Source organism: Heterocephalus glaber, unplaced genomic scaffold (assembly GCF_053883595.1).
Source record: "Heterocephalus glaber isolate CG9 unplaced genomic scaffold, H.glaber_assembly_v1.0 deba00000768, whole genome shotgun sequence".
Classification (NCBI taxonomy): domain Eukaryota; kingdom Metazoa; phylum Chordata; class Mammalia; order Rodentia; family Bathyergidae; genus Heterocephalus; species Heterocephalus glaber.
The window spans coordinates 4,423,082-4,448,889 of NW_028258162.1; the positions used below are offsets into that span (position 1 = coordinate 4,423,082).

At 37.8% G+C, this 25,808-nt stretch overlaps 1 protein-coding gene across 3 annotated transcripts in view; it reads left to right on the forward strand.

Moving 5' to 3' along the window:
* The first annotated feature begins 15,116 nt into the window (after window positions 1-15,116).
* Window positions 15,117-25,808, forward strand: part of Stam (signal transducing adaptor molecule) — a 71,159-nt gene continuing 60,467 nt past the window's right edge. For 2 of the 3 annotated variants that reach the window (XR_002387785.2, XM_087207216.1), the window contains exon 1: window positions 15,123-15,366. Coding sequence is in view for 1 of the 3 variants with exons in the window: in XM_004859965.3 (XP_004860022.2) it covers window positions 15,327-15,366 (40 nt within the window). In the remaining 2 variants the exon portion in view is untranslated. Of the gene's footprint in view, window positions 15,367-25,808 lie in introns of all 3 variants that reach the window. The other variant, XM_004859965.3, reaches the window with a different exon arrangement.

Sequence of the window (25,808 nt, forward strand, 5' to 3'; positions counted from 1 at the left end):
CTTGTCTTGTTCCTGATTTTCGTGTGAAGGATTTCAGTTTTTGACCATTTGATATGATATTGGCTGATGGTTTTTCATAGACGGCTTTTATCAGTTTGAGGTAGAGACCATCTATTCCAATTTTTTGTAGGGTTTTTATCATAAATGCATGTTGGATTTTGTCAAATGCTTTTTCTGCGTCTATGGAGATAATCATATGGTTTTTGTCCTTGGCTCTATTGATACAGTGTATTACATTGATTGATTTGCGTATGTTGAACTATCCCTGAATCCCTGGGATGAATCCCACTTGATCAGGGTGTATGATCTTCTTCATGATCTTCTGCATTCTATTTGCCAGTATCTTATTAAGGATTTTTGCATCTATGTTCATTAGTGAGATTGGCCTATAGTTCTCCTTTTCGGTTGGGTCTTTCTCTGCTTCAGGGATCTGGGTGATCCTTGCTTCCAGGAATGAATTTGGGAGTATTGCTTCCCTTTCAATTTCATTGAAGAGTTTAAACAGTAGTGGCAGTAATTCCTCTCTAAATGTCTTGTAGAATTCAGCAGTGAAGCCATCAGGGCCCAGGCTTTTCTTAGTTGGTAAGTTTTTAATTACGTTTTCAATTTCATTGGTTGATATTGGGTTGTTTAGAATTTTTAGGTCTTCTTCACTCAGCTTTGGTAGTTCATACGTATTTAGGAATCTGTCCATTTCTTCTGTGTTTCCCATCTTATTGGCATATAGTTTCTGGAAGTAGGTATTGATGATCCTCTGGATTTCTGCTGGGTCCATTGTAATTTCACCCTTTTCATTCTGAATTGCATGGACTTGGGCCTTTTCTTTCCTTTTTCTGATAATGTTGGCTAAGGTTTTGTCAATTTTGTTTATTCTTTCAAAGAACCAACTCTTGGTTTCATTGATTTTTTGTATTGTTCTCTTAGTCTCCATTGCATTGATTTCTCCTCTGATCTTTATAATTTCCTCCCTTTATGAGTTTTGGATTTGTCCTGCTCTTCTTTTTCTAGAAGCTTGAGGTTCAGCATCAGGTTGTTTAATTGGGCTCACTCTGTTTTCCTAATATGAGTATTCACTGCTGTGAATTTTCCTCATAAGACTGCTTTCATTGTGTCCCATAGCTTCTGATATGTTGTATTGTCATTGTCATTTAATTGAAGGAACTGTTTGATTTCTTCTTTAATTTCCTCTATGACCCATTGGTTATTCAGAAGTGTGTTGTTCAATTTCCATGTGTTTATGAAGTTTTTCGAGTTTCTTTTGCTATGGATCTCCAATTTCATCACCCTATGGTCTGATAATATACAGGGGATAACTTCAAGAATGTGTATTTTGATTTTGTGGGATGGAAGACTCTGTAAACATCTGTTAAGTTCATTTGTTCAAGAGTTCAATTGAGTTCTAGTATTTCATTACTTATTTTTTGTCTAGTTGATCTATTTGTGACAGTGGGGTGTTGAGGTCCCCCACTACAATTGTATTAGTGCATATATGACTTTTCATGTCCGTTAGTATTAGTTTTATATAGTTGGGTGCACTAGTGTTTGGTACATAGATATTTATGATTGTCATCTCTTCCTCTTGGATTGTTCCCTTTACAAGGATGTAGTGTCCTCCTTCATCTCTCTTAATCAGTGTTGGTTTCAAATCTACTTGATCTGCAAGGAGGATAGCTACTCCTGCTTTTTTTCGGGTTCCTGTCACATGGAGTATTGTTTTCCACCCTTTAACTTTCAGTCTATGAGTTTCCTTTTGAATTAAGTGTGTTTCTTGTATGGAGCATATTGTTGGATTTTGCTTCTTGACCCATTCTGCCAGTCTATTTCTTCTGATTGGTGAATTGAGACCATTAACTTTGATGGTTATAACTGAAGCATATTGACTTATCATTGCCATGACTTTTTCTTTTTGTTGGGTTCTCCCCCTTTCCATTTAATTGCTTGTCGGGCCAGATGGGTTCATTCTGCTTTGATTCCTGGGGTTGTGATCCTCAATGTCTGTTCCTAGGATATTGTGCAAAATTGTTTGGAGTGCTGGTTTGGTATTCCCAAAGTTCCTAAGGTGCTCTTTGTCATGAAAGTATCTTATTTCTCCATCAATTTTGAAAGATAATTTTGCAGGGTACATCAATCTGGGTTGGAGGCTGTTTTCTTTTAGGGCTTGGAATATGTCACTCCAAGCTCTTCTTGCCTTGATGGTTTGTGATGAGAAGTCTGCTGTGATTCTGATGGGCTTTCCTTTGTATGTGATTCGTTTCTTTTCTCTGCTTGTAGAACTTTGTTCTTCTGTTGAGTTTCTGGAATCTTAACAATTATATGCCTATGTTTAGATTTTTTTTGATCAAGGCTATTTGGAGTCCTATGTGCCTCACTTATCTGTATGTCAAGTTATTTTCCCCTGCTTCCTCTGGGCCAGGAGTGGTGGGACGTTTGGCGGCCTGGAAGCCCCTTCCTCTGGGCCAGGAGCAGTGGGATGGCGGCTCAGAAGCCCCTACCTCTGGGCCGGGAGTGGCAGGATGGAAGGCAGCCCAAGAGCCCTTTCCTGTGGGCTGGGAGCGGCGGGAGGGATCGTTGCCAGGCAGCCCCTTCCTCTGGACTAGGAACAGTGGGATGGCGGCTCAGAAGCCCCTACCTCTGGGAAGGAATTCTTTAAATGCTGAGAACTTGATTAGCTCCAGTACAGTGGTCTGGTGGTCCAGTGTCCTCTGGGTCTTTGTAGTGTGGAACCAGGTGGCTGTACAGAGAAGAGGCCAAAGGAGTGGGGGGAGGGGTCCAGTGGATTGCTGCCAGGGCGTGGGCTGATTCAGTGTTTTCTGTGTGACTGGCCACCTCGGTACCGTGTCCGCAGACCTGCCTCACTAATTCCAATCTTATCTTCTCTTTCTGAAATTCTGTCCTCACATTGGCTCATTCTGCTGCATAGACTTTTAGTGGAATTTTTAATTTCCTGAAAATCTGTTTGCATCTGTTTTACGGATTCCATTTGTTTCCTATGTTGAGATTCCATCATGTTCCTCATCGCTTGTATTTTTTTTTAATCTGTGTCCTCTCTAGATTTATTAATCATGTCTTGCACTATGGGCACAATCTCTGCTGTTATTTGAGAAATTATTTCTTATTTCATTTTTTCCAGATTGTCTTGTTGCCAGGTCAGGGAGTCCAGGTGGTTGAGTATCAGAGTGTTCCATGTCATTTCCCTTTGGGCTTGCTGTTGGTGATCTGAAAGTCTGGTTTTGAGGCTTGTTTACATGTCTTCTCATTTTGCCTGTGGGGGGTGTGTGTGTGTCCTGCTGGCCCCTGTAGGGCTCATCTCCTCTGTGCTGGGACTGGTGGTACCTGTAGTCCCTTTTTTGAAGTCTTTGAATGGTCAGTGCTGGAGAGAAGCTGATTCCTTGACAAGGTCATCATTTTCAAAGAGCCTTCTTAATAGTCCAGTGCACACTGAGTTACAGGAATCACTGTAAACCCACAGTAGCTGCTAAGTGTTTCTAATCAACTGTCAGTTATTAAGTGTTAGATACACTCTTTACAGGGGGAAAGAAGGGAAAGTAGAAGGTATGAGTTGAAATAAAATAAATTGATGGAGTTTATATGTATTATAAAACTGTCATTTATTATGAAAAAAATTATTTACAAACATTGGCATTATAAAGATTGGCTAGATTGTCTCCAAAAACAAATTGTTAAGCAGTGCCAGAAGTAGCAGATACCAGAATATCTCTTAGGGAAGGGAAAACTATCTAGGTGTATAATAGTCTTAGGTTAATTTTTCAAAAACTTTTGCTGTTTTGAGCCACAAATCCCTGATATTTTTATGTGATCGTCTAAAAAGGTTCATCATGATTGCAAATCATTGCAAAGGAGATAATTTCTGGTTATTTCTAAAAGCTTATTGAGGTATAATTCACATACGATATCTGTGTATATTGAAATTGTACAATTTGGGGCTGGGGATTTAGCTCAGTGGTTCTGGTGCCTGCCTCACAAGTGCAAGGTCCTGAGTTCAAGGCCCAGTACCAAAAAAGAAAGAAATTGTACAATTTGATAAATACTGACATATGTACATCCATGAAAGCATTACTTCAGTCAAAATAATGTAGCTGAAGCATCACCCCACCTGACCTTCCCAATTACCTTAAATCCCCTTTTTAATATCCACCAAAGATAGCTAAGTGATTAAAAGTTTTTAATAAGAAACACATTTTCTTTAGCAGATTCAGTGAGTCATCTAGATCTGTAATTAACCTTACTGAAAAATTTTTAGGGAAAGGAAGTTTCTTTAACAATAGCTCTATTCAGAAAACATATTTGTTGGATGAGATTTAAGTTTGTATCTTTGAAAGAATTTGCTATTTTAAGTAGTTCATAATATTTCATTATCTTTCTAACATCTATAACATCTCTTGTTTCTAAAATTGGTAATTTGTGTTTTTCTTTTTCCTCAATAGTCTCCCTATAGATTTTTCAATTTATGGATCTCCTACAAAACTTGATTTTGGTTTCATTTATTTTCTCTATCATTTTTTGTTTCTTTTTTTATTGATTTCAATGTTGATGCTTATTTCTTTTCTTCTTCTTACTTATGGTTTTATTTATTACTTTTTTTACTTTTCTAAGGTAAAAACTGAACATGAATTTGAAATATTTTTCCTTTCTAGTAAAGGTGCTGTATTATGCTATAAATATCTCTCAAAATATGCTGTATTTTTCTTTTTCATTCCATTCAAAACATTTTCTAGCTTCCATTTTTATTTTCTTTCACCCTGTGATATTTAGAAATATGTTAGTTTCCAGGAATTTAGAGATTTAAAAATATTCTATTTTTTATCTCTCATTAAACTTCACTGTAGTCAGAGGACATACTCAGAATGACTTGAATTATTTTAAATTTATCTGTTTTATGACCCAGAACATGGTCTATCTTGATAAGTATATCTTGTGGACCTAAAAAGAACATGTACTCATATTTTATATATGTTCTATGAATCTCTATAAAGTCGAGTTGGTTGATAGGATTATTCAAGTCTTTTACAGACCCACTGACTTTCTGTTTGTTCTATCAGCACTGAAACAGCAGAGGTGATAATTTCCATTGTCATCATGGAGCTGTCTGTTTTCCTTTAAGTTCCATCACTTTTTGTTTCATGCATTTTGAATTTTGATTATATATAAAATGTAATGAATTGTTACATCCTCTTGATTATTTGACTCCCTTCTCATTATTAAAGGATGTTCTGTATCACTGGTAATATTCATTTTTCTGGAATCTATTTTGTCTGGTATTAATAGAGCTACTACTGCTTTCTTTTGATTAGTGTAAACATAGCATATCTTTATATCCCATAATATATCTTATATTTAATGTGGGCTTCTTGTATATAGTCTGATAATTTTTGATTGGATGTCAGACATTGTATATTTTATACTGTTGGGTGCTGAATATTTTTCTGTTCCTATAGCATCTTGAACTTTGCTCTAGTACACAGAAAACAGTTTTTACTTGAAAACAGTTTTATCTCTTCAGGTCTTGCTTTTAATCTATGTTAAGTGGACCTAAGCAACTTTTGGTTTAAAGCTAATTTTGCCCTGTTACTGAGGCAGAGCACTTCTGAGTACCCAACTCTGAGTACTTTACCCAATAACCTTTGTGATAAAATATGAAAAGTAGTTTTGGTCTCTACCCCTATTTATTGGCACACAGCTCCTTTATTCCTTGGAATGTCTGACCTAATGTCTCTGACACAGTGTAATAATGAGATGACTAGTGGCTGAGAAGTCCTGGATAGCCTTAGGATGGGGGCCAGTTGCCAGAAGAAACAGCCATGTGGTCATAAAAGTTCAGAGCTCTCAGCCACACTCCAGGACCTCTGTGGCAGGGGCAGAGTCAAGATTGAGTTGATTGCCAATGGCCAACAATTTGGTAAACCATACCTGCATAGTGAGGGACATAAAAACTCAAAGGACAGGGTTTGTCGAGCTTCTGAGGTGCTGAACATGGGAAGGTGGCACACCTGGAGTGGACATGTGTTATACGTTTTTCTTTATCTGATTTGGATTTGTGGTCTCGATCATGAGAGTATCTATAAACTCTAGCCATACACTGACTTCCTGTGAGGGATTTGGTCATGGATATTTACAATGTGCCTTTCACACATTACTTTCTTATCCTGGCCGACTACCTAAAGTGTAAGTTTCCAATTCATGATCAAATGTCCTTCCTACAGGAAGTGGGTTCAAACAGGTTTCCTTGAGTTATAACTGTTCAACGTAGGATTTTTTGAATTTAGGATGGTGCAAAAGTGATACACATTCAGTAGAACCACTATTTTAAATTTTGATATTTTCCTGGCCATGTACTATGCTGGGCAGTGACAGCACGTATTGCCTCCCAATAGACACTCAATGGTGAAAACTAGTGTATGCTACAGTGTATGGTGTTGTTAAGCTATGATATCCAGTAGGTGAGGTATATTAAACTCATTTTTGACTCATGACATTTTCAACTTAAAATGGGTTTGTTTGGGATGTAATCAATCTCATCCTATGTCAGGGAACATCTATGTTGATAAATACCCTTGTAACTCTTGCTGGACTTGTATCCAGTTTATCTCTATCAAGAGAGCTGCTCTCTGGAGAGCTCTGACCAGGAGAGAAGGCAGGTTCAGATATGTTGGTTGGAGGACACAGAGAAAACCATTGAAGAAAACACATGGAATAACTGGGGAGTTTTTTTCTTACAGATCCCAGAGATAAGAGGACAACATGCTTTAGAGGATCGACAGAAAGGGGGTAGCTGTCCAGGACATGGTGCTCAACCAATTGAGGGAAGGGAGGGGAAGGAAGAGGAAGGGAGAGGAGGCAGATTCCCGTGGGCCAAGACCTTTAAGGAAATTCAGGTTGTTACCCAAATAGATTTCCCTTTGGGGAGTTCCAGCAATAGATGCAGAACGAGCCAGCACACGTGCTGTGACTGAGAGGTAGTCATTAGCACAGCTGTGCAACCCATGAGGTGTGTGGGTGTCAGTGGGGTAAGTCAAATGTGTGTGTCCAGCTGCTTCCTAGGGAAGTGGTCACCAGGAAGTGATTGTAGGAGACAGATACCTGGACTGACCACACTAGGGAAGTGGGAGGAGGCAGAGAATCAGAATGTCTGTCGAGGGTGGCTAAGTCCCTCTTCCCATATGAGAAGGTCCAACTTATGCCCAGGCAGCATAAAATTATAAGAACTCACTACAGCACACAAGCTCCACATTTCTTTTCCCATACCTTGCCCTATGTATCTCTTCCATCAGACTATTCCTGGCTTGTATCCATTATAACAAACAGGTAAATGTATGTGAAGTGTTTCTCCCTGAATTCTGTGAAGCATACTAGCAAAAAACTCATACAAGGAGGAAACTGTGGGGACATTTGATTTATAGCCAGTCTGTCAGAACCACAGTTGACCAGGTGTGTGCAGTGGGGGACAGTCTTGTGGAAGAGAACACTTACCTCATGGGATCTGATAACTATCTGCAGATAGATGGTGTCTAAATTGATTTAAATCATAGGACACTCAATCAGTGTCCGCAGAGAACTGGAGACTCACTTAGTGGAAAACCCCTCACCCTTTTGGTCACAAAAGTGTTCTGGGTTGAATGTGAGTGTAGAGAAAAGTGGATATTTTTCCCTTATATGTTCTCTGAAACAAAATGGGGGAAAAAAGAAAACAAAAACACTCTGCTGGATATGCTGATACTGTATACCTGACAATCTGCCTTTATTTTAAAATAGCTTTCTTATACACATTATATAAGGGGTCTTATTCTTTTAAAATATAGCCTGGCAATCTTCACCCTTTAATTGGAGTGTTTAGGCCTTGTGAATTTAATGTAATTATTAATGTGGTTGGATTTAAATTGATTAACTCCTGTTTGTCTCTTTTTTGTTGTTACTTTTTTGTTGCCTTCTTTTGAATTATTTGAATTTTAAAAAAATATTTACACATTTCCAAGGACATCTATAAATAGATACTCATAGAAATTTGCTTTATTTTCTTTTAGAGAAGGTATTGATCTAGGGCTTATACCATGCATTTTTAACTTACCACGGTCTACTTTAAAATAATATTTATACTACTCTTATATAACATAAGAGTTCTTAAACACTATTTCCATTTTCTGCTGTCCATAATTTGTGACATTGTTTTCCTGTATTCAGATAAATTTTTAAATAAAAAACTATGTCTTATATTTTTGTCATATGACCATTCTGTTGCTTTTCATTCCTTTGTGTGGATTCAAATTTCCAAGTGATACCGTATTTCTTATGCCTTGTGTCTAGATGTTCCCCCAAAGTCTCACACAAGTCTTTTTCAGAGGTGGCTGAATCTGGAATGTGTAATGCTAGGACTCAGGGCTTGTGATTATTAAACCACTACATATGAGTGATTGGTTTGGCACTGCCCTAATCCCGGAGTCTGAATAAGACAAATGGGCCGAAAGACCCTGTTAAAGACTCTTGCTGCCTTTGCTACCTTGTGGGCGCCATGTTGTCTCTCTTTGATTCCTGTTTGCCATCCCTGCCTCGGAGCCAGCCAATTATAGACTGAAATCTCTACAAACTGTAAGCCAAATAAACCTTTCCCCTTTCAATTTGGGTGTTGGGTACTTTGTCTTAACAATGGCAAAAAAGTAACACAATATTGCTTTTGACTAGGCAATTTTTGCTGTTGTTGTTGGTTTAAACATCTCTTGTTACGTAGGTTTTGCTGAAGATGAATTCTCTAAGCCTTTGTAGTTCTTTATTTCATCTTTATGTATAATTTTTTTATTTTTATTTTGTGATACTGGGAATTGAACTCGGGGTCTTGAGCATGCTGGTCAAGTACTTTACCACTAAGCTAGCATCTCAGCCTTCACCTTTATTTTCAAAAGATATTTTTGCTATTGTGGAATGCTATAACGACAGTTTTTAAATTTTAGGACTTTAAATGTATAGTTGCATTTTACTTTACTTTCATTAGTCCATATTAATTTTACAGAATATGAGTGTTGCTTTAGTGTTTTATTGTTTTAAAAAAATTTTGTATAGTTTTATTGTTGGTCTACTGTAATTCTTATCTTCATTCCTCTGCATAGTATGTCTTTTTATTTTTAAAATCTTTTAAGATTCTGTCTTTCTTACTGATTTTCAGCAATTTGATCATACTGTGTCTTGGCATCATTTCTTTTGTTGATTTTGATTGTTCTATTATTTTTTTCTTCATATGGATTCAAATTTCTAAGTGACGTCTTACTCCTTTTGCCTGGAGAAATTTTGAGGGGTGTGTTTAAACATCTCTCAGTGTATAGTTTACTGGTCACATTTTCCTGACCCTTCATATGCCTGCTAATTTTTTATTGGAGTTGGCCATTGTAGAACTTTACATTTTTGAATGATCAATTTTTCTGGGGGGGGTGCAACAGATTAGATCATAAGTGTCCTGCCAAAATCCTATGTATTTAAAACTTGGTCCCCAGCTTGGCACCATGGGGAATGGATGAGAATTTTAAGAGGTGGAGCCTAGCGGGAGGTCTTTAGGTCACTGGGGGCATGGCCTTGAACAGGATTATGGGACCCCACCCCTTCCTCTTCCTCTCTTTACTTTCTGGCCATGAGTGAATGGTTTTGTCCCCTGTACTCCTGCCCTTATGTGCTGCCTTGCATGAAACAATGGGGCCAATTGATTATTGACTGAAACTTCTGAACTGTGAGCCAAAAATCCTAGTTTTTCTTTATAAGTTGGTTACCTCAGTATTTATTATAGTAACCAAAAACTAACACAGGGAAGGGGTATTCCTTTTAAGAGTTTCTTGTTTTGCTTTACCTTAATCACATGTGTTGCTCAGCTTGATTCTTTTGAGAGTTACTTTTTAAGCTTTGTAAGAGTAGCCTTATTTCTCAGGCTACTCCCCATTACTGAGACATTACTCTTTTGGAGTATTTACTTGACACTCAGTATATTCAATTAGGACTCTTCCCTCTGGCTTTGGGAACTGAAATGATTCCTAGACTAGTATGAAATTTTGGGATTTTTCAGTTTGGGTTCCCTGGTAATAGTTCTTCCCCTAGACTTGTAGAGCTTGTTCCCTATCCATGCCTCGATCAGCATATAGCCAAACCATCAAGATTTCTGTGCAGATTTCTCGAGCTTTTCTCCACACAGCATCCTCTTAATAGTCTCTCCTTAAAATTCTGGTCTCTTGGTCTCCCCAAATTCTAGTTTTTTTCTCTTTAATTCAGTAAAACGTTTTGGCATTCTTTGGATTCACTGTCTCTATGTCATAGTCAGAAACTGATTCTGGGCAAAAAACTGTTGGCAATCATAGGACTCATTGCATATTTCCTTTCTCCTTGGGTTGATAGTCCACTGCTGTCTCATATCTCATGTTGGGAATAATTTGTTCCTTATATTTTTGTCTAGTGTTCTATTTGCTTATGGTGACAAGATAAGACCAGATCCTATCACCTTCTACAAGGAGTGATGAAAGTATGCCATTTTAATTATAATGTATTTTATTTACTGCATTTAACACACATTTATGGAACACTTACTGTACAGAGTCCATAAATGTAGATATTAAATGATTTAAAAACCAATGCTTATATAAACAAGTAAAACATTGCAATATTGTAGTAGCATTTAATTATGGACCCCCAAATTCCTTAAAACTCTTTCTACCAAGAGGTGAATTTTATCCCCTCTCCCTTTCCATACAGACACTGTGACTACCTGTCCAACAGAATATGACTGCAGTGATACTGTACTCCTTTCCCAGAGTGAGTCATTCTGGCCCTTGAGCTCCTCTGCTGACACAATGTGGAAAAGAGGCTTGCTGTTCCTGCTGAGCTCTGACCACATTTCTGATTTATAAGCAAAAGAAATGATTGTTTTTGCTCTATGACGCTGGGTTTGGGGTTTTTTATGTAGTAATCAATATCTGGAACAAATATCATACCATTAAGTGCTATGATAGAGGTAGCCAATTAACTAATTCATTAACAAATATTTATTATGTGCCCAGTACTGGTCAGGTACTGAATTAGGAAATGCTTTTGGGAAGTGAAGTTTGAGTGCAGATATAGAGAAGGTCTAGGATCCATGTAAATAGAATAAGCTTAAAGAGTTGCTTGTTTGAAGACATAGAAAGTATAGGGATATTTGGATGGATGCTGGTAGTTTAATAAGTTAGGAAGTAAAAATAACCTGAAAAGATGAGGAACTAACCATCTACTTTGTATGGATGTAACATTAAAGAATTAGGCATTAATATTGAAGGCTGGAGACTCTCTGAATCTGTAATAAAGAAATTAATTTAATTAATGACTTCCTGCCCAATAGGTTACTCTCCAAAAATCATTAAGTCACATAAAGCATTTATCCCTATGATGTTTCCAGTATATAGGATGGTGCCTGGCAAACATAAAGTGTTAATAAATTTTCATTGAGTAAATGGCAGAAGAAACATATAAGCATCTTAAAGGAATTATATAATCATATCTGTGTGTTGGAAAAATCATTCTGCCAGTAGAGAATAGTTTTAAGATAAACAGGTGTATTAGTTAGCATGGGCTGCCCTAACAAAAATACCATAGTGTGAGTGATTTACGCAGCATACATTAATTTTCTCACAGTTCTGGAGGTTAGATGTCTGAGATCAGTGTGTCAGTATAGTCAGGTTCTGGTGAGGATTCCCCTACTTGCTTGTCAACAACTACCTTTTTATTGTGTCTTCATGTGCAGAAAAGAGAGGGTAAGCAATATGGTGCCTCTTACGATAAGGACACTAATCCCATTACAAGGGCCCATGCTCCACAACCTCATCTAAATCTCACTTTCAAAGCCTACATCTACAAACTACCATCCTGTTGGTGTTGGGGCTTCAATATAGCAATTTTACGTGGATACAGTTTATTCCATAGCAGTAAGAAAGTAGAAAAAATATTAGGTGAATGTAATACAGTAGTCTTTTCCCTGCCCCCTTTATACACAGTTCCAAGACCTCTAATGAATGCCTGAAATTGGATAGCACTGAACCCAATATATTCTATGTTTTTTCCTACACATACATAGCTAGAATAAAGTTTAATTAATAAAATTTAATTTAAAGTTTAATCTATAAGTTCCACATAGCAAGAAATCACTAACAATAACTAATCGTAAAAGAGAACAATTATCACAATATACTATAACAAAATTACATTAATAAGGTCAATCTGATAACTAAAATGGCTAAGTGACTAATGGGAGGTAGCATATACCATATGGAACACTGAACAAAGGGATGCCTCACATCCTATGCCAAACGGAACAGAATGATGGGAAATTTCACAATGCTACTCAGAGTACCATGCAATTTAACAGTTGCTCATTTGTTGGAATTTTTCATTCAATATTTTTGGACCACAGTCAACCTCAGGTCCTAGGGAGAAGGGGGATTATTGTAATTCACTTAAGAGACGATAGAGATGAAATGAGGCTGGAGAGGAAGGGCTGAATTCGAAAAATACTAATCATTCTCACTGAATTGGAATTACTAAATGGTTAATGACCTTTCAGAGATATTCCTTTTCTGGAGCCTTAAAATTATGTTATTAAAGTTATTATGGTTTCCCTGTAGTAACTCCATTTGTATGTCAGTATCTTTATTTTTAATGTGGGAAAATTTTCAGTCATATTGAGAATAAAGGGATATTTTATAGCTGCCAAATTTATTGAACATAGAGCAGAAACATTTAATGTGAAACTGAGTCTCTCAAATGTTTAAAAACTACTTTGATATGAATTTAATAATTTTCTTTGTCTGTAACAAGTGAAAATCTTGTAGTTCCAGTATTTCAAAGGGAAGTTAAGCTCAAAAAACAGACTTTTGTTTTTTGTATGTGGCTTTTGTCAAATATAAATTTTGTATTTTGAAACTTTATTTTTATAGCATATTAATTACGAAGACTCCTCAATAGCTAATGTTGTTCTTCTAGGTCAGAATACCATGGGTAAGGTTTATCAGTGCTAATATATGTTATCTTCAATGTTCATGTATTGATAATAAAGGCTAGGACAATTTGTTCACTAGTTTATTGCTGGGAATAGAACATTCAGTCTCATTACCAGAGTAGAAAGCATGTCCAGATACATTTTCATAAATACTTGGTTCTAAGATGGGGAAATTATGATAATGTACCCAAGACATTGCTTTGTAAATTGAGGTGGAGAAGTTGTTACATGATTCTGTCAGCCTAGTAATCAAGAAAAGATTTTTGAAAGACAATGCTGATTCCTGTATCAATACTAATAGTTTGGAAAATTTTTATATGTTATAATGAAATACAAGCAAGCTTTTAATATTGGCCCTTCAAAACGTCAAGAAACTTGGTGGTACTAATAAATCACATTGTTTTGCATTATTGTAACATGTTTTTCTGCTTGTAGAAGAAATACATGCTTGCCATTAAAAATATAAAATGCATGAAGAACAAAAGCATCATTCAAATCTATTTGGAGATAATCATGTTATAATATTCTTGTGTATTCCTTGCAGACTTTCAAATATGTATTTGTAATTTTACATGGTTAACTTTTAAAAAATCATATATTCAGATGTCTATGTAAATACAGAGCTACAGTATCACCTTCAATGGCTATATAATTTTTACATCGTGTGCACCAGAACTTCTTTTACCAATACTAATTTTAATGATGGTTTACATTTATTTTTAGTGCTTACAACATAACAGGCACCGTTACAGGGCTTTGCTTGTATTAATCCATTTCATCCTCACAGCCTTATTATTCTTGTTTCTTAGAGGTAAGGAAACACACCAAAAAGTGAAGCAATTTCTCCAAATTTTTAATGTTTGACATTTTAGAGGTTAACAATACTTTGGTATTATAAACGATACTGCCACGTATCTTTTGCTCATGTTTTCGAATGATAAATTTCAAAAATAAATAGACCTGCTGAGTCCAAAAGTATTCACATTTTTAAAAGCTTGTTACAGGCTTCCAAATATTTCCCTTAAGAAAGTTGTTAACTTACACTCAACCAACGGTATGTGAATGTACAGTTGCCTACATCCCTGATTCTGTTACTTTGAATGATGAAAAACATCTGCTACTTTGACATTTTCACTTTTGGAAGTGGAACTTCATTTTAAACGCGCTTTTGTAATAATGGCTTGTTATACTATGATACTAATCTTCTTGTTGCCACACCAGCATTTGTTTCCATGCTACTTCTGAGTTGTGAATTAGGTAAATTTACATAATTTCTAATTACGTGCAAAATGACCTTACTAAGTCCTTTGCAAGTGCGACGCAAAATCTAGTAGAAGCTCCTTCCACTTTCTCCACGATAGTGGATGATTTTTGTCACACACACACTATAAATTCATATTTGAAGTTGCCGGCAATCATGAGTCAATTTCTAACTTCAGTTTTTCAGCTTTCCTTTTTTCTGTTGCTCAGTTTCAGAAGGCTGTCTGGGGCTGTGAAAGGTCCGTTTCTCTTCATCAGCTGCTTGGTGACTGCACGCTTAGTCAGGCGGCGCCGACGCCCCAGTAGAAGAGTTTTCCGCAGCCTGGAAGCCGGGCGCTCGGGGGCTCCCGAGAAGGTGCCAGCGCCCTGACACTCCCCTCTTCAGGGATGCCAGCCAATCCTTCAGCTCACATGACTTCATCAGCCAAGTTCTGGTCACCTCACACAGCGGGTTAAACTGATAGTCTCTTTACTTAGATTACCCAAAGGAGTTCTCACACCCTTCGCGGGACTACAGTGTTCGACACAAGACCAAATTTGGGGCTGGGGGAGAACAAAAAAAATCTCGCGGACTCTAACTCGACCCTCTTTCTTTTTCCTCAGTCTCTGATTCACTCCTGGGGTGGTTAGTCGTCCTCGGTGCGCCTGGAGGACCCTGTCCTCCGGAACCTTTTGGCCAAGGAAAAAGCAGAAAATACAGCTATGAATCTTACTCTTTTGTGTGAGTTATCCAAAGACTAGCTAGGCCGAGGGTGTCACTTGGGTGGATCTGGTCTGGTGGGGCTGATTCTGGACAGATTCGGGGCAGGCAGAGCCGAGGGCGCCTAGCTTCCCGACATGCTCCGCGCGGGGGCCTACCAAGCTGCTTTGCTGTTGCCGCCGCCACCGCCGCTGCTCCCGCGGTTGCTGGGGGTGGATGAGAGGTGGAGCTGTCGCGGACCAGGTGCGACCGGTCTCTTGCTGGTTTTGCCTGAGGGGTCTTCCTTCTTACGCCGCACCCTGACTCCGGTCGTGCCAAGGGGGGTCCCTGCGGACACCTCGACAGTCAGTGGAGATGCCTCTCTTTGCCACCAATCCTTTCGACCAGGACGTTGGTGAGTGTCATTACCGCTCGCTGTCCATTCCCCACTGGACCGCGAGTCCATTCCGCGCGCCCCCTGCGTACATTCTGGTCCCCAGAGTCACGGCCAAGCTTTCCCCCTTTCCTGAGATTCTTTCTTTAAGAGCTGCGGCGAGGTTGAGAGCTTGGCGCATCCCCTATGAAAGAAATGGGACTCAGAGAACCTCAGAAATGGCCCTTTGAGCCAGGACCCTGGGTTTCGAAGGAGCTGCTTAAGAGGTTGGGGTTAGGGGCCTTGGAGGAGCAGCTGGTGTGGCATCTGGTGCTGCGACTTTGCTTCTGGAAGCACAGCCTAGACTGAAGCGTGTCTCAGATAGAGTGGGATTATAAACCCTGTGGCAGAACTGTTTCTGTGGCCAGATGTCAAGCACGTGAAACTAGCAGAATGTTCAGATAAGCTTCTTTGAGGGATGAAAAAAAATCCTTTTTAGTGGTCCCTGGAAGAAAGAGCTCTGATGAAGAGTAGACTGTCAGATATTGGGAGAGACGAAGATGAAATATGTGGGAATGAGGGAAATTGAATTGAAGAGCCGAGCCTTTGGGATGCCTTTCTCGGGGTGGGTCTTTACACGAGAAGTGTTCAGAAGAACTTGGAATCTGGAAAGGCATCTGAAATGCTACATTTTTATTGATTCTCGAATTATTGCTATTAGATATGATCAATATCAAGCTATGTTTCAAGCCGATTCAACAAGCTATGTTTTGTTTACTTATTACATTTTTTTGGCCTGAAGATAATAATTAGGGTTGAATTTCTGGGTAGAGAATTTTGGGGTCCTTTGAATGTACTTAGGAACTATCTTGGTACACAAGTATGGAATGGAAGCAAGGCACAACTACCATATTCAAGTCCTGTAAAGTAGAATTTAATGATTACTTTAGTAAAGGAATATAAAGATAACCGTATGGAGTTACTTTATACATACTTTGTTTTGATTATGAAAGGTGAATTTTGAATTTTGCTCTTTGGACTCTTCCTTACCGCATGTCACTGAAGCTTGGAGATTTGCGTTAAGACTACAAAACGGTTTCTAGCTAACTTTCTGCCACTTTCTAGCTAACAGTAAAAATCAGAGGTAAAGAGGCAAGTTAAATTCTTTGAGTTCCAGTGTCCTCATCTTTAATTGGGAAAACACATGCTTCTGTAATTAAATGAAATAGTATGTGTAGAGCCTATACAATGCCTTTGTATAATTACTAGATGCTAGCTTTTTTTCCCTCAGTTTAAATAAATGGCCTGAATCTTAGTGGTGGATGGAACTTTAGAGATCACTGATAATTCTAAATAAATAAGGAATTGGAAAATTGCATTTAATAGGCATTTGACTCATTATTTACAGAACACAGTACTCATTCACATAAGAGATACAATGATGAGCAAGATCTCTCTGCTGTCAAGCAGTTTTCCAACTTATTACATCAACTGTAGGACAAATGCTTAAAATAAAATAATACTCCCTTCTTCTGTTTCTAGCACCTTTGTCTAACTTTAATGATCCTATAGAATGAACTGTCAATGAGCCAGAATCACCTTTATATCCTATTGACATGTTAATTTGTTTTTGTGGTGCTAGAGATTGAACCCAGAACATGCTTTGATTTTTTTTCAGCACACATATGCATTGGATTCAGATAAACTTCCTAATGCTAAACCTGTTTCTTGCCCGTACACCACCCAGTTTGAACACAGGCTCCTTTTTGCCTATGTGCTTTTGTTTTTGTTCTTTTATCTGCATATCTTCATGTTTTAATTCCAATTTAGAGCCAACTTGTTTTACCTGAACTATTTCCTGATTACTGTAGCCTAGGGTTTCTCAGTAGGAAGGGTTCTGACCTTTTAGACTAGATAAATATCTTTTGGGGAATCTGTCCTATGCAGTGTAGGGTGTTTCACCTCATCATTGGCCTTTACTCACTGTATTCCAGTTGGCACCCCACTGCCAGTCATGATCTAAAGTCTCCAGGCATTAGGAAATGTCCCTTGGGGTATCATCAAAATAGCTCCTGGTTGAGAAGACTATTCTAGTCCACTGTAATTTATACCTTTTTCCAAATTTCTGCAAATGATTTTAGTATTTACCAAATACTTTAGCATTACAGTTAGATAATTTTGTGCCGTAATTATTTTGGTGGTTGTTACCTGGTAGGTATTTTGTATTTGTTGAATTTAGAATGTGTGGACTGAACCTGCTGGACAGTAAACTTCTTCAATTCAGAGTCATTGTTTTGCTCCAGGAAAGCTTACTTTTTAAAGTTAGTCAAGTTTTGTATCTGGATCAGTTCTCTTCTCATGATCCATGTATTGAAATATCACAAGAAGTTTATCTAAGAAGAGCCTTTAGTTATCCCCGGTTAGTAATCCTTGGGCAGAGACCAGTAGATTCTCATGCTCAGGTTTTTTAGTATATAGCATGTAGGATACAGTATATAGACTACAGAATACATTTAACTGTTCCTTCTCACCTTGTCCACCAATGTGTCAGTTATGTTAAATAACCCCAGCCAGTTCATTTAATGCAGTTATCAATCACTTTACAATTGCATACAGTTATACTCTTTTAAAATTGTTTTCAGCCTTATTTATACACTGAAACTGTGAATCAGAAATGGGCTGTTTTATGTAATATAACTTCCTATATTGAGGCAAAGTACTGGTGATAGCCTTTTTCTTGAAGAAATGCCAGAACCTATCACTAAAATGTGAGCTCTGTGAGGACATATTTTTGATTTGTTTTCTACTGTATCCCTAGCATGCAGACCAGTGCCAGGTGCTAATAAGCACTCAGGAAACTTAATGAATAAATGCATTTCATTCTGGACATTATATTTCTGCTTAACTCCTTTTTAGCCTTTATTGCTTCTCCTTTTTGCAGTATCCAAATGTTGAATGCCACGAGGGTCAGTTCTTGATCCTTTTCTCCTTTTACAATTTTTCTTTTGGCACCTTGGAAGGAAACTTACCTTAGTGTTAAGAATTCAGACCCCAGAGCTTCAAACCTCAGGTTTGTTACCAGACTTTGGGCTTGCTGCTTAAATATTCTCTGCCTCTGTTTTCTTCTCTTTATTATGGAATATGGAATAATGGAATATGGAATAATAATTGTTAACTTACAGAGTTGTTAGAGTTGAGTTGGTGTTTGTGAAGCACTTAGAAAAATTTCTGCATTTTTATTTATAGAAGATTTTAAAAAACCTCATCCAATCCCTGAGCTTTAAGTACCTTGAGCACTCAGGTGACTCCCAAATTTATGAACTTAATCTCAGCCTGAGTTCAGATTTAGGTATCTATACACCGAGCATCTCCACTTGGGTTCTGAAAGGAGTCTAAAAACAAACATGTCAAAAACTCAGTTCTTAGTTTTCTTTCCCCAGACTTTCTCATTCTTTCATTTCCTTTTTTTTTTTTTTTTTCGGTACCGGGGATCGAACTCCGGTCCTTGTACTTGCACAGCAGGCGGCGAAACCACTGAGCTAAATCCCTGGCCCTTCTCATTATTTCATCCTTGCTTATCTCAGTAGATAGTGGCATCACTATTTCCTGCCACTCATTTCTGATGTCCAGAATTCATCATTGATTGTTTCCTTCACATTCCATATCCATTTTATCAGCAAGATCTTTGGGGGTCTACTTAAAAAATATATCCAGAAACTCGTCACTTCTGTCTACCTCAGCAGTATTATCATACTTAGTCACTGTGATCTCTTTCAGAGACTCTGTCAAGAGCTTTGTGGTAGTCACTCTACTGCCTACAATCATTTATAAAAGCTAGCACTACTTTAAACAATGTTAGATATTGTCACTTACCTCCTCAGAACCTCCACTGGGTAGCTTCCCATACCACTTAGAGGGAAATGTAGATCTTCATTGTGACCCACAGCCTGACCCCTTCTGGGTCCCTGTTGTGATTATGATTTCCTGACTCTGTCTTTGTCATGCTATGCTTCTTGGACACTGCATGCTCATTTCTGCCTTTGAAGCTATCTTACACCATTTTCTTTGCCTAGGTTACTACTGCTGCCCCAGGCATTTTTAAGGTCTTGCCATTTTCTACAGAGGCTTTCCCTAGTTACCTCCTATTTTTTAAAAAAGTCCATCTTTACCTATCATTGCTTCTTTTTACCATTTTAATTTTCTTTATAGCACTTAACTACCTGCCATCAAATGATTCATCAGTTGACTGTCTCTTGTTGTAGAATGTAAGCTCTAATAAAAGGATGACAAGTTTTCTTTTCTGTCCTCGGTACCTTATGAACAATACCTGGTACATAATAACAACTCAGTTTATCCAAAAGTGAATTATTGATACTTTTCTAGATTGTCAGTCTTGTATTTCTATTTGATGTCTTTTTTTGTTGTTTTTTGGGGGTTTTGGGGGGGTTTTTTTGGTACCGGGGATAGAACTGAGGACCTTGTGGTTGTGAGGCAGGCAGCAGCACCACTGAGCTAAATCCTGGGCCTTGAAGTTTTGTTATGACATAAAGAATCAATTTATAATTGAACTTATCTTTCTCTGCCTAGTTCCTCATTCATTATTTGATAATTTTATGCTATTGTAGTATTTAGGGGTGTCTTTAAATCATTCCCATCTCTGCTAAATCTTTGTTTTTGTTTTAAACCTGTCTTTGTTTTTATAATAGTGCCTTTTTGTTCCTCATCATACTACCTTGAACACTCTACAGACTTGGAGATGTTTTTTAATTCATTTGTTTAGTCCAATCATAAAGTATCATAAACCATAGCCAGATAGATTTTTCTTCTGACCAATTGTGCCTGAAGCATTTAGTATGAATAAATAGGTAAAATTTATGATAGGGCAGGTGCAGAACTCCTTTGAATTCACTTTTCACTTTTTCAAATTGGGATAAAAGTATCTAACTCACAGGATCGCTATGAGGATTATCTGTAAAAACATGACATTATAACTACTGGAGTTGAGCAAGCTTCAAAAACCTCACATTCAGGATATTCAAGACTGTATTGGAATTTTGCTTCTGTTTTGATGACTGGTGCATGAATTGTTTACTTAGTCACATAGTTCAAGAGCCCAAGAGTCATTCTTGACTTCTGTAATTGCAATTCTCTACATTCTAAACAAATATACACTGCCTTCTGTGTGCCACACATACTGAATGTGCCCCTTAAGGATTCTGGCATATAAGATCTCTTATCATTTGGCTCTTTTTCAACTCATCAGCCTCACTTTCCATTCCTTTCCTAAAGGCATATTTCACTCCTGACTGGTTTTACACTACCCTGCTTTTCAGATGTGTATCCTCTGGCCTGACATAGTCTCTTCATTTGTTCTCAATAGGGTTTTGTTTATTTGTTGTTTTGGCTGCTGGAGATTGAACCCAGGGCCTTGTGCATACTAAGCACACTATCATGGAACCAGACTCCATATTGGCCATTTTTAAAGAGCTGTTACATCTGAAGCTGACTGAATGGGAGTCCTGTCCCTATAGCCTCAATGTGATGAATAGTCATCCTTTTGGCATTTCTCACTCCCCAAATGTTTGAGAGTCATAAATTTGGAAAAAAATCACAAGTATCTGCTTTTCAGAAAAAGAGTGTGCATTAGAAAGACTACTGAAATTCAGTTGAGACTCTTAATGTGTTACTTTCTGTGTACTGCTGGACAAATTTCTTAATCTCTTTTTGAGTATCAGTGTAAGGAAAATCTGAGGACAAAATGAGATCATCATGAAGTTTTGAATTCTTTAGAGGCAAATCTGTGTTATTTTTATCTCTTTTCCCTTTCCTACAAGCCTTGTTTTTGTCTTAGAAAATAATAGTTTTGATTTCATTTGCTATTCACAAAACCACGTTGAACTCTTACTAGTATTTTATATTCTACTGATTTGAAAATATTTGTTCTTTGATAACATAAAAAGTGTGCTGCTAATTTTGTTGATCTTAAAGCAGCACCAGTAAATGAAATGAATAATTTAGAGGTCTCAGATGAGTTGCATTTCTCATTTACATATCTAAGTTTGAGTCAGGTGCTATACTAGTCACCGTTCTGTTGCTGGGAGAAAATACTTGAAACACACTTTAAAGGAAAATAGATTTATTTTGTTTTATGGTTTCTAAGGTTTCAGTCTATGGGCAGCTGGCCCTGTTGCCTTTGGTGAAGCAGAAACATCCTGGCCAAAGGACGTACTGGAGGAAAGCTACTTCATGGGAGCTAGGAAACAGGGAGGAGCCAGAGAAAAGATACGTCCTTCAAAGACAGACCACCAGTGCTCTGCCTCCTCCAATAGGGCCCATCTTCCTTATGTCCCATTTGGCTATCGAATCACCAGTGGATTGATCCATTGATGGGTTTAGGCCCCATAATCCAATCATCTTCTGAAGGCCTCATCTCTGAGGAGATGGCGGTAGACAGCCCCACCTCTGAACGAACACATGAGATCTGAACATGCTGGAGATCTAAATCATAACAGTTGCTGATCCTGTTTATGCATAGCAGAATTGGAGAAGATTGTCCATGAGTGTTCAGCACATCTGTTAACGACTGTACCCACGTTCTTGGTTATGTCATTAATTCAGGATGTCTAAGATTATAGTCTTGATAATAGCCAATTCATATTTGATCAGACATAGTCTGTCATCTTTTAACTATAACTTTTTTATAAGTTTAGTTTTAATACATTTAGCTATTATATTTTTAAATAAGGTGATAAATTTTAAGACTTAAATATGTTCTGGGTATGGTGGTGCATACCCCTGAGAGACTCAGTCTCAAATTAAAAAATGAAAAAGGGCTGAGGATGTAGCATACTGGTCGAGCATGTCTAAGTTCAATCGCTAGTATGAAGAACAAAACAAAATGCAATGTACTTACGTATTTTTTTTTTAAAGAAAAGTCTGCTTGGCTACCAGTCAAGAATAATGTATGAATTATTAAAATGCATTAGCAGATCAAAGCAATAACTGGCTTTAATTTTCTACACTGAAATAAATATTAGACTGAGATATACTGTTCAGAATGACTCAATCTTCTTGGGCTTCAGAGGGCTTAAGGACCTTTGGGTCTGGGTTTTGGGGTGTTTGACTTTGGGACTCTTAGAATTTTTGGCATTCTTAGGCTGAGGGCATTGGTTTTGAATGGGTTACTCAAAGTAGAGTTTATTATTTTCCAGGGATTTACAATAACACTAGGGATGCTTGAACAAATACAGGTAAATTTGAGACAGTTCATCTCTTTTTATATACCTGGGTAGAACAGAATTGATACATTCTGAGCTTTTTTGTTTTTGTTTTTGTTTTTTGAGACAGGGTCTCACTATATAGTTCAGGTTGGCTTTGAACTCAATATGTAACCCAGGCTGGCCTTTAACTCACAGCGAGCCTCCTGCCTCAATCCAAGTGCTGGAATTACAGGCCCACGCCACCATACCTGCCACACTTTTAACATTTGTATCCTAAGTAAACCACTTAGTTACTTGTTAGTGTAATCTTCTCACTATGTTTTCTTCTTTTTCCTCTTACAAACTTTTTACACACTGTAGATTAAAAAAAATTTTTTTTTCAAAAAGCCCAGTATGATTGGCTCATTCATTTCCTTCTTTAAAACTCTTTTTTGGCTGTGTGATTTTTCTTGAATCAATACAAATACATACCTCTTCTAGTATTTTAGGTCTTAGTGTAGTTTTTTCTTATTATTCCAATTTCTCACAAATTAATCTATTTCAGGCAGTCTAGATTCTTCATAATATATTTTTTGTTTTTATAACTGCAAAGAAGAGTTCGTTATTCAGTTCTCATGATTTCTAAGTATATCAAAAGCCTTTTCTGATTCTCTTTTTCTCTCCCTCTAGACTCTACCTTTCTTTCAACTTGCTTTAGGCTTTGTATTACTTCTGTGTTATCATTTCTATTTTATAAGATAGAAAATATATCTCAGCCTCTCTCTGCTAGTTTTAGTTCCTTTTCTAGCTTTTAAGCCACTTCAGATAAAGTTGAAAAACTTATTCCATTTTGTTGAATATGTATTCAAATTTTATACGTTCCTGCAAATAAATTACCTTAGCAATGATTTTCTACTCGAAAAGGGGATGAAACCCTCTCTTCCCCTCCACCCCTGTAACAAAGACCAGTTAACATGAGAAAAACGTAACACATTTGATCACAGTTTTACTTGTCATAGGAGCCTTCAGATTGAAGACCCAAAAGCGTAGGGGAACCATTCATTTTTGTATTTAAGTTTGATGATACAGAGAGAGCCATGTAGAAGTGCTGACAAAAAAGGGTATGAGCTGATTGTAATAAATTGAGTAGGGAAACTCTGCAAGACCTTCTCAGATTCTTCTTTGGCCCTTAGTTGTAGCTTGCATTTTTTCCTCCTCGGTATGAGGCAAGACCCTTTTAGAAGACTCAGGTTTTAGACAGAAAGACAGGTGAAAGTTAGGGTAATAATTCTAGTTTTTATGGCTGTGGGGAAAGGGCCTTGTTTCTACGAACCGCCCTGGGGAAGAGCAATCATAATTTCCGGTAGCTTGCTTCATGGGAGAATGAGGGACAGGAGACAGAGAGCAGGAGGAAATCAGAAACTGCTTATGAGTTCTTTACTTTGAAGATCTCAGTTTTCAAGCCCCAACCCCGAGATCACAAATGTTTTGGACATTTTGTATTCTTAGACAAGGAATAAGGGGATTTTGTTGTCTCCCATGTTAGAAGATTGTGGTTTGAATATGGTTTGAGCACATCCCTCAGAGTTCATGTGCTAGAAGCTTGGTGCCAATGGTGACGTTGAAGGTGGTGAAGCCATTAAGAAGTGGGTCCTAGTGGGCCGTAGGTCATTGCAGCATCACCCTTGGAAGAGATTGATGTCATTCTCATGGATCCTGGTTAGTACCTCCAAGAATAGGTTGTTGTAGAAATAGTGACTCTGGCTCCTGAATCCCTCAGACTTCCTGTTTCACTACAGGATCTACATACACTCACACCTTTGCTATGCCATGTACCAGGAGGCCCTCACTAGAGGCCAAACAGATGGGACTGCCTCATCTTGGACTTCTGGTGTCCAAACTTGAGCTAAATAAACCTCTTTAAAATAAAGTATGCAGCCTCAGGTAGATTGCTATAGCAACTGATAATACAGATAGCTAATCATAGATACCTTACATACCAGTACCCACTGGTTGTCACCCACTGCCTCCACTAAGTAGTTTGTCTAGTTCTCCAAGGCTGATGACCAGTGGTGGGCGATGGTATATTCCTTGGGGCTGTGGTATAGATCAGATAGTGTAAGCCTGACATATGGACACACTTGGGTATTGTCCATTTTCTGCTTTTAAAGTCACCAACCTTCAGCTCTCAATAGAAGGGCAAATGGGGAAGGAAGAGTGTTTTCTAGTGATCCAAGAAGGGCACTGAAGAGACTAGGGAAGCAGAAATTTCATTATCTCTTGATCTTGGTCAGCCATTACAAGAAAGAGTTGTGGTATGGGTTGGGTTAATCTATCTCTGGTTAAAAAATGAAATTTGTTACTGGGGATCTTGGTGGTACTATCATTCAACACGGCTGTTTGCATTTCTGCTTTGAGCTGTAGTATTCCAGTCAAGACAGGTTATTTTCTGCTTTTGTATTGTTGTTGTTGCCTTGGAATGTAGTACCTCCCCCAAGTTCTGTTTCACCCAAATTGCCTTTTCTCCCATTTTCTTTGTTTTGCTTGTTCTTTTCCTTAGTCTTCCTTGTTAGAAAGTTTCCTCACTGATAGTCCTTGTTTTTCTGCCCATGTCTAATTCTTGATAAATTAGAAGCACACTGAAAGTGCTCTTGTGTGGTTGGACCTTCTTGACTTTAAACTTCATTATAGGTTGGTCCTAGCCAACGAACTTCTCTGTCCCCTCACCCTCAGTATCATATTTTCAGTATTTGCAAGTCTTTCTTGGTCTGAGCTACAGTGCCCAGAAAAGTCTTTGTCTTTCAGAGGATGATGGCCCAGATGTTGAACGAGTCTTGCATAGCTAGGGTAGATCTCATTTGGCCATGGTATATAATTCTTTTTCTAAATTGCTAAATTCAATTTGCTAATATTTTATTTAATATTGTTGCATTTATGCTCATTGAAAATACTGGTTTATAGTTATCTTGTCTTATTGTCTAGCTTGGATATTAAGATGATGTTGGCCTTACAGATTGAATGAGGAAAGATTCCCTCTGCTTCTATTTTCTGCAGAAGATTGGAGAAAATTGTTATAATTTCTTCCTTAAATGTTTGGTGGAATTCACTGGTGAACCCACTAGACCTGGTGCTTTCTGTTTTGGAAGATTATTTATTTTACTGGCCCCGTTTCTTTAATAAATAATAAGCTGCTAAGATTGTTTCTTATATGAATGTAGGCACATTATGTTTTTTAGAGGAATTGGATCATTTCCTCTAGTTTATCAAATTTGTGGGCGTAGAGTT